Source organism: Galendromus occidentalis, unplaced genomic scaffold (assembly GCF_000255335.2).
Source record: "Galendromus occidentalis unplaced genomic scaffold, Mocc_1.1 scf7180000077446, whole genome shotgun sequence".
In the NCBI taxonomy this organism is placed as follows: domain Eukaryota; kingdom Metazoa; phylum Arthropoda; class Arachnida; order Mesostigmata; family Phytoseiidae; genus Galendromus; species Galendromus occidentalis.
In genome coordinates this window covers 434,383-441,453 of record NW_003805434.1, presented here as the reverse complement: position 1 = coordinate 441,453, position 7,071 = coordinate 434,383, and the positions used below count along the sequence as shown (strand labels likewise).

The 7,071-nt window shown below is 50.4% G+C and overlaps 1 protein-coding gene across 1 annotated transcript; it reads left to right on the top strand.

Moving 5' to 3' along the window:
• Positions 1-1,132: 1,132 nt before the first annotated feature.
• Pop2 (CCR4-NOT transcription complex subunit Pop2) lies at positions 1,133-4,076 on the top strand. Its single transcript, XM_003743417.2, has 6 exons — positions 1,133-1,310; positions 1,727-1,840; positions 1,948-2,017; positions 2,107-2,188; positions 2,297-2,667; positions 3,612-4,076. Exons 1-6 carry the CDS (start codon positions 1,228-1,230, stop codon positions 3,705-3,707), a joined length of 816 nt encoding a protein of 271 aa, XP_003743465.1. The 5' UTR covers positions 1,133-1,227; the 3' UTR covers positions 3,708-4,076.
• The last annotated feature ends 2,995 nt before the right edge of the window (positions 4,077-7,071 follow it).

Genomic DNA, 7,071 nt, shown 5'->3' with positions numbered 1-7,071 from the left:
GTCTCTCTAGTCTCGAATTCTCAAACCCTAGACGGGGGTCTCAGGTCGCAGGGATTCTGCAAGGACTTCCTGTCTACGAAGGCACCGGACAGCATTTGGAATATATGCTCCCTCAGCTTTGTAAACAGAGAGCCCGTGATCTTCCTCGACTGCCTTCGATCTAGACAGACTAACGATTGTAAGTGAATATAGATGTCCGAGCTTTGGACCCCTCGGTACATAAGAGAGGATTCCTCGATACTCCTTGGCATCTCCACTCCCACCCACGGCTGAATTGAGCGATGAACAGAGTCCACATCGGATTCTGCTTCGACTACGGCTTTCCGCATAAATTAGCGAAACGTCACACAGGGATTTGCTGATAATATTCGCGAAGAGGAGAATGTCCAGCAGCTAGCGGCTCCTCGACCGGAAGAACTTAAGGAGCCAGCTCTTGGGGAGCAGAATGGCGACGAGCCACTGGCGACCCACAAGCACCAGACTTCGTTTCAGATCGATGGAAACTTTGCTGGCGAATGAGCGAAGATCTCCGAACGCTCCGAAACATGATTTTCCATGAGGAGTAGACGACTCGTCCGTGGCAAATTGTCGTAGACCGCAAACGGTATCGACGCTCATCGATATAACTCAGTATGAGTCTCTTCATGGTGAGTTTCTCTCAGAAGCTCGAGTAGATACAGTGCTCTTCATACCGGGGGAAGTGGGCAACGAACGGTTCCCTAGAGCTCACTCACCTGCCATGATAGTCGATGTTTCCTCAATGTCTACACATTAACTTATACAATTATTCGCCTTTCAAATGAAGTAGAAGATGATGTAGTGCAGTGGAACGAAGCAAGCCCACAGCGGCCGCTTCTGGCTTAGGACTCAATGCAGCCCTAGCAACCGAGTCAACATCAGTGAGAACCCGCTCAATTTCGAAATTCGCCGATCTCAAGGAGTGGAAATCGGGACTTCGAGCCCGTATTCACAGCGGTAGAGCTGAAGGGTCGTGCGGGCTTCTGCTTCAGCGGTCCTCGCGGGTGGAATCGGATCGGTGTACCCCCCAAAAAACATCGGAGAAATCCCGTAGCTTTCAGCTCATCGCCTCGTAAGATGCGCCTTCGAATGTTAAGTGGTCGTTTGCCGCTAGCTCGCTAGTGGTGGTCGGTCGATCTACACAGTGGTGGTTGGTGGGAGACCGCTTCGGAGTTTTGCAATTCTTCACCGCACAATTAACTCCACAAAATGAGGGCGGAATTGGAGGGGATGTGGAGCGGTATTCATGATGTCTGGGCGGACAATTTGGAACAAGCTTTCAGAGAAATCAGGTGAGCAGTTCTCATCGAAACTTCGAATGACTCGCTGACGGCCCTCTCGACAGGTCTAGCCATTGACACAGCGCGATTTTGCCAGAAGTTTCAATGAACGAGCTTCGAATTTTTTTCCGATAATACTGCCATCGATCGGGGAACGTTCACTCCGTTGCAAGCGGTAACTTATTTCGCAAGTCACCGGGCGAGCACCGTGGTGAACTCGGGGATGGATCACTCAAACAAAAAAAACTATCGAATGGCACGAGACAGTCTCCGGGACTGGTTTCTGCTCGAACACCGTATCCCCCCACGATGCTCCTCCATCATGGGAATCGATGAGAAGGCCGAGAGAATTCCGATTTCCTCCTTCGGCTCATGACGTTCACATTTGATGTCATATTTTCCGAGCGCGCTAAAAATACTCTCTTCAGGTTGATCGTCAAGAAGTATCCATACATTGGCTTCGACACGGAATTCCCGGGAGTCGTAGCCATGCCTATTGGAGAATTTAGGTCTATGGGGGAATATCAGTACCAGATACTTAGGTGAGTCGCTTTAATTGTTACCTATGAGGAACAGCTTCGGATTCATGTAAAATAATCAGTTCCGTCGTCCTTCGATCGAAACTCGATGGTTCCACTTTGTCTTCCAGATGTAATGTTGACTTGTTGAAAATGATTCAACTCGGCCTGACTTTCTTTGATGAGCGCGGTCATCCCAAAGTGAGTAGTGGAAGAAGCGAATAATGATTGATGGCCTCCGTCGCTCTCCGACCGGCGGTTCATTATTCAGGAACGACTTGTCTTTTCAGGCCACGTACCAGTTCAATTTCCGCTTCAACATAAAGGAAGACATGTTTGCACAGGATTCCATTGATCTCCTTGTCAACTCCGGTTAGTTTCGTGCTTCTTGCCAGACTCCGGATCCGCCCGGTTGCTCCCCGTCGCGATGATGTCGGAACTCAGCGCTAGATCTACATGTTTCTTCCTATTGTATTACAGGCCTCGCCTTCGACAGACACGCTGAGGAAGGCATCGATCCTTTCGAATTCGCTCAGCTTCTCATCACGTCTGGCGTTGTGCTTTGTGAAGGTGTTCACTGGCTGTGCTTCCACGCCGGCTACGATTTCGGATACTTGCTGAAGCTGTTGACCGAACAGAAAATTCCGGAAAACGAAACACAATTTTTTGAGCGTCTCAAAATCTATTTCCCAACGATTTACGACATTAAGTACCTCATGAAGAGTTGCAAGAGCCTCAAGGGCGGCCTCCAAGAGGTGGCGGACCAGTTGCATCTCACCCGCATAGGTCCACAGCACACCGCCGGCTCCGACTCGCTCCTGACTGGTGCAGCCTTTTTCAAGATGCGCGAGGTGAGTTAGCTTTCGCTTTTCACTGCTTAGCCGTCGTCTCTCTCCGATCGCATGCTTGTTTCACCTCTATCCTGTCGCGCGTTTCACCTTTTCCCCCGCTCGTTTCCGCGAACTCAATCGGAATAGTTCCTGTCGTAGACATGGACTTCACCAGAACTCCTCTGAGGAGGACAAAGCCAGGAGATCCTTCGCACTGAGCTCTCTGCTCTGCTTCTATGTCTCACACCGAATCGAAACCGATTGGGAATAGATAGTGCAGCCACTGCGAAGCATCATTTCAGGGGGGTTGTGCCACGGACGATTTACTGCACGATGCAATCGGCCGAATCGTTTTCAAGGAATGCGAAAAGTCGGATCGCAAGTTCAAAGTACTCGATCTTAAAAGCGATATGACTCTAAAGATCGAGTATGACGAAGAAGAGAAAAGGCCAGGAACTCCCCCACCTTGCTAACAACATGCAAGCGCTAAAGCTCTTGATGAATGAATTCAACTCGGAAGAGGAAAACACTGCCCACCGATCTCTGCTCCTGAACGAGTGGTGTTCTCGGACAGACGATCAAGCAAAGTATCGAATTCAGTATAGAGTTGAATATCATCATGCTCGAAGAGAATGATTCGTTGCTATCCGCCGTTTATGGTTCCGCATTTGGAAATAGAGACACGAGTCCTTCATGCTCGCGTAATCGTCATGTTCCCCATGGAATGCTGGATTTCCAATAAAATATCATTAAACGAAAACCACCGTTTGTTCACCCGAGCTTCGCCGCCCTCGCAGGATTCGTTTGCCCACGATAGCCGCCCCCCCCCCAGGTGGCATGATTCGCGGGTATCCACGCTCCGGATACGATGAAGTGTTTTCGAGGACCTCGGAGCGCGGTTCCCTGGAGTGCCGTTTGGTTCGAGTCTCCGAATGTTTGTACATTGTTCCCTCTTCTCATTCCAGATGTTCTTCGAGGATAATATTGACGCTTCGAAATACTCGGGTCACCTGTTCGCGATCGGATCGGCGAACGACCATTCACCGCCTGCTACTGCCTGAGCCACCACTTCATAAAAATTCGGAACATCAAACTATGACGAGAGTAGAGAGCAGGAATGACTTCGCGATAGCCCGCCACCTCACATGTGGATGAGGGGCTGCGGGCAGTGGAAGTTGTCGTTTCACGTATACACCCTCGCCATTGGATTTTAAAATCATCATCCATCACAACACGTGAGAATTATGGGCCGCGAGGACAGTACTGCAAATTGAGTACTTCCTAACCATCTTGTCCGCGCGTTCTCGCCGACCTCAGATATCTTTTGAGGATGCTTTTATGCGAAGTTTGTAAATTTATTGTATTAAACTGTAATTAAGGATCAATCGAATTCCGAACGTATTGATTTGCCGAATAAAAGGAAAAGCTTTGATGATGAGGATGGTTTTCCCGAATGCGATATTTTTCCGAGATCTGTGCGGCCATCTGTGCGGCACCATCGAATGAGTTCAGAATATTTTCCGAAGATTTCTACTGGGGTTCGGTTGTCCGCAGTTGACACCGAACTCAACGCGAGGGACAGATTTGAAGAGAGGTGATTTTTTCACGAATAGTATCACAGGTGAGGAATCTCAGAGAAATATAGCCCGAAGTAACGTTTCGAATGCATCACATCGCTGCGGATTCTCCCGGAATTCAGAAGATTTTCTTGAGTACAGTGATCCAATTCTATTATCCTGGCCAATCAAATATGAATGATGAGCGATTCGAGCGAATATCTCGTTGACTTGATCGATATGGCGACTTCGAGAGGCCGAGATTTTTGCATCAGTCTAGAACGGTTTCAATGAATCTTGAGCGCTCCCCAGCACCTGTGCCCCTGTCAGGCCGAATGCCAGAAAGCTGGCTTGTACTATCGTCATTTCCATCGAGCGCGTACTCACGTGACTTCAGTTGAGGGGTGGAATCTGTTCTTCCAGACTCCAAGGACTTCAGTCCACTTTTCCCCTTGCAATACCGATACGACTGGCTCCCGTGCAGCATCTCGGAATCTCAGCACCTGTTCCCACGAGTAATTATCGGTTTCCTCCGTCTGATGAAGAAAGTCATGAATACCTCATCCTTTGCATTCGACCAGCAAGCATGAGACCCCTCTGTCGGGTCCACGATCTACGCTCAACACTTCCCCAAACCCGGGAAGTCCTTGTGAGGATGAGACTTGAGCTTTGTACTTGTCTGATTGGAAGGCCGAGCCCTAGGGCGGATCGACTGCCTCCAGTCTAAATTAGGTTTCCCGGGTTTTGGCGAGGAGAGGGCCCACAGAGGAATATGCATATCCAACGTCGGGAGCAGGAGCATTCCCCCACAGACCATCGGGGCAGTTTGGATGTGACACAATATAATCAATGGATCTCCAAGATACTTGGCACTGGAGAGCCCAGACTTCTACGGTTGGGGAAAGCGTTCTTTCTATTCATTCCAGGCATCGACTGACCGACGGCTGGAATATTGAGGAGAAAAGCTCTCGAGGACCATTCTCCGCGACAGCCCTTTTCGATCCGAAGATCGAATCGGCCAGCATTCCGTGTGAGCCAGACACAGAGGTCACCTTCGACAATCTTCACACCCTGACCCTGACTGAGAAGGCTCCAGGATGAGCTCACGACATAGAGCCTTCGGGCGCCCCTGGTCGTCGGGAGTGGAGGGTGAATATTCCCGGGAATTAGGCTTCGCCGAATCCACGGAAATAATTTTTCAGCTTCAGGACTCCTCTACATTTTTTGACGAAGTCTAGAAATATGGCTCTTCGTCCACAATGGGAACTAGAGAACTTCCGCCGACGACTTCTCCGGGGATCACCGCTCGAAGAACTTTTCGCCCAAATCATGTCCATTCGTTGCAGCTTCATCACGCCGCGAGAGACGCTACCGACTGATCATTGATTCTAATCATCGGCTCCGCGGCCCAGCTACCTGCTAGCGGGCACGAAGCTCGTCGGTAAGGAGGAGAGGCGTGATCTCCCGGGTTCACCCCCCGAAATTCCTCATTATCGGTGGAAGATTAGCGGTAGCTAGAGGAGATAGCGATCGATAATAATGATTTCCGGCTCCTCCCAGAACTATTTCGACACATACCGGTGTCGGTGGTAATCCAGACTTATGAACGAGCCAGTTCTCGGCTTCCAAAACGGGTTTTTTCTCGGGGACGTCACGACTGACGGAGTTCGATCCAGCTCCTCTGGTGCATGTCGAAAAAACGATTGAGTCGTCAAGAGCCTAGAATGAGACGACGATGGAGCTGAGGTTTTCTGCGGAGTGCTCTGCCTCGCGAAGAGAGTCCCTTGTCAGAGTCCCAGCTGTAGCCATGCAATTCGACAAGATAATCCCTTTTCCTCATTCCTGGGATATTCCCGCGCATCAGCTCGTCATGGTTTTCAGCTCCAATGGATGTCGAGTCGCTGTGAGACCTTTGTACCCATTGGAGCTAATAGGAAAAGCAGAAGGTTGAGATAGAAAATTAACTTCGGTTCGAGACTCGCCTCTTCAAACTCGATGCTTCCAAGCAGCAGCAGTCGCGCGGGATCATCACGTCAGGCATCTCGGACGAAATCTGGCTCCGGTGGAGTGCTGCGGACGAGATGATCCGAACACCTAGAGTCTGAGATTTTCCTTGATTGTCTCAATAGAGGCCGAATTCTCGATTGATGGGAGAGCCCTCCTTGACGGAACAAGATAATCTGTTCTCGTGGTTCTCTCGCATCCCTACTAGGGGGGAGGGGGGTTAAGGAATGGGGGCTAAGCCCTCTGGCATGACCGAAGTCGGGGATGACTCGATCGCGCGTCCGATGGGCTACCTCCGCATTGAGCTTCACATCGAGGCTCCGTTCCAGCTCGATATTTCAACCTCCCGCGTCGATATTTCTGTCCCTCGGGGTAACTCAGATGTTGCCTTCCACCCCATGGAGACATCAGCTCCGTAAAATTGGTCGATTTCGCAGGTATTCAAGGTGCACAGGGGCACTGATCCTCGAGTCGACATCGGATATGCACGTTTACCTACTGCTTTTGCACTGCCCGTACCGCCTCGGGACCCAATCGGCTCCGCGATTTCGGAGGTACAGAGTTTCCGGTCAGCTCTGTTTGTGTACGAAATCTTATCTGGCACATGCTGCATTCTTCGCGCTCAAAATTCCAGATTCTCCAGCGAGCGGTCCGGGAATGCCTATCGGCTCGAATTTATCCGAGGAGAGCGACCCTCATCGATAGAAGAAAACGCCGTAAGGGAACGGAGGTCCTCGAGATACCTCACACCTGTCGGGGCACCGCCAATCGTAAAAGCCTGATCCACTTCGAGAAACTGAGGGCACGGCCTCACAAAAACGCCAAAGAGGCATTCCACATTACTTTGTGCGAGGAGAGCATAGGG

Excerpts from the sequence above, each read along its gene's own strand:
- Pop2 (XM_003743417.2), top strand. The coding sequence starts at position 1,228 with ATGAGGGCGGAATTGGAGGGGATGTGGAGCGGTATTCATGATGTCTGG. Across the intron at positions 2,018-2,106 it reads ATGAGCGCGGTCATCCCAAA|GCCACGTACCAGTTCAATTT; the intron begins GTGAGTAGTGGA and ends TTGTCTTTTCAG. Across the intron at positions 2,668-3,611 it reads CCTTTTTCAAGATGCGCGAG|ATGTTCTTCGAGGATAATAT; the intron begins GTGAGTTAGCTT and ends TTCTCATTCCAG.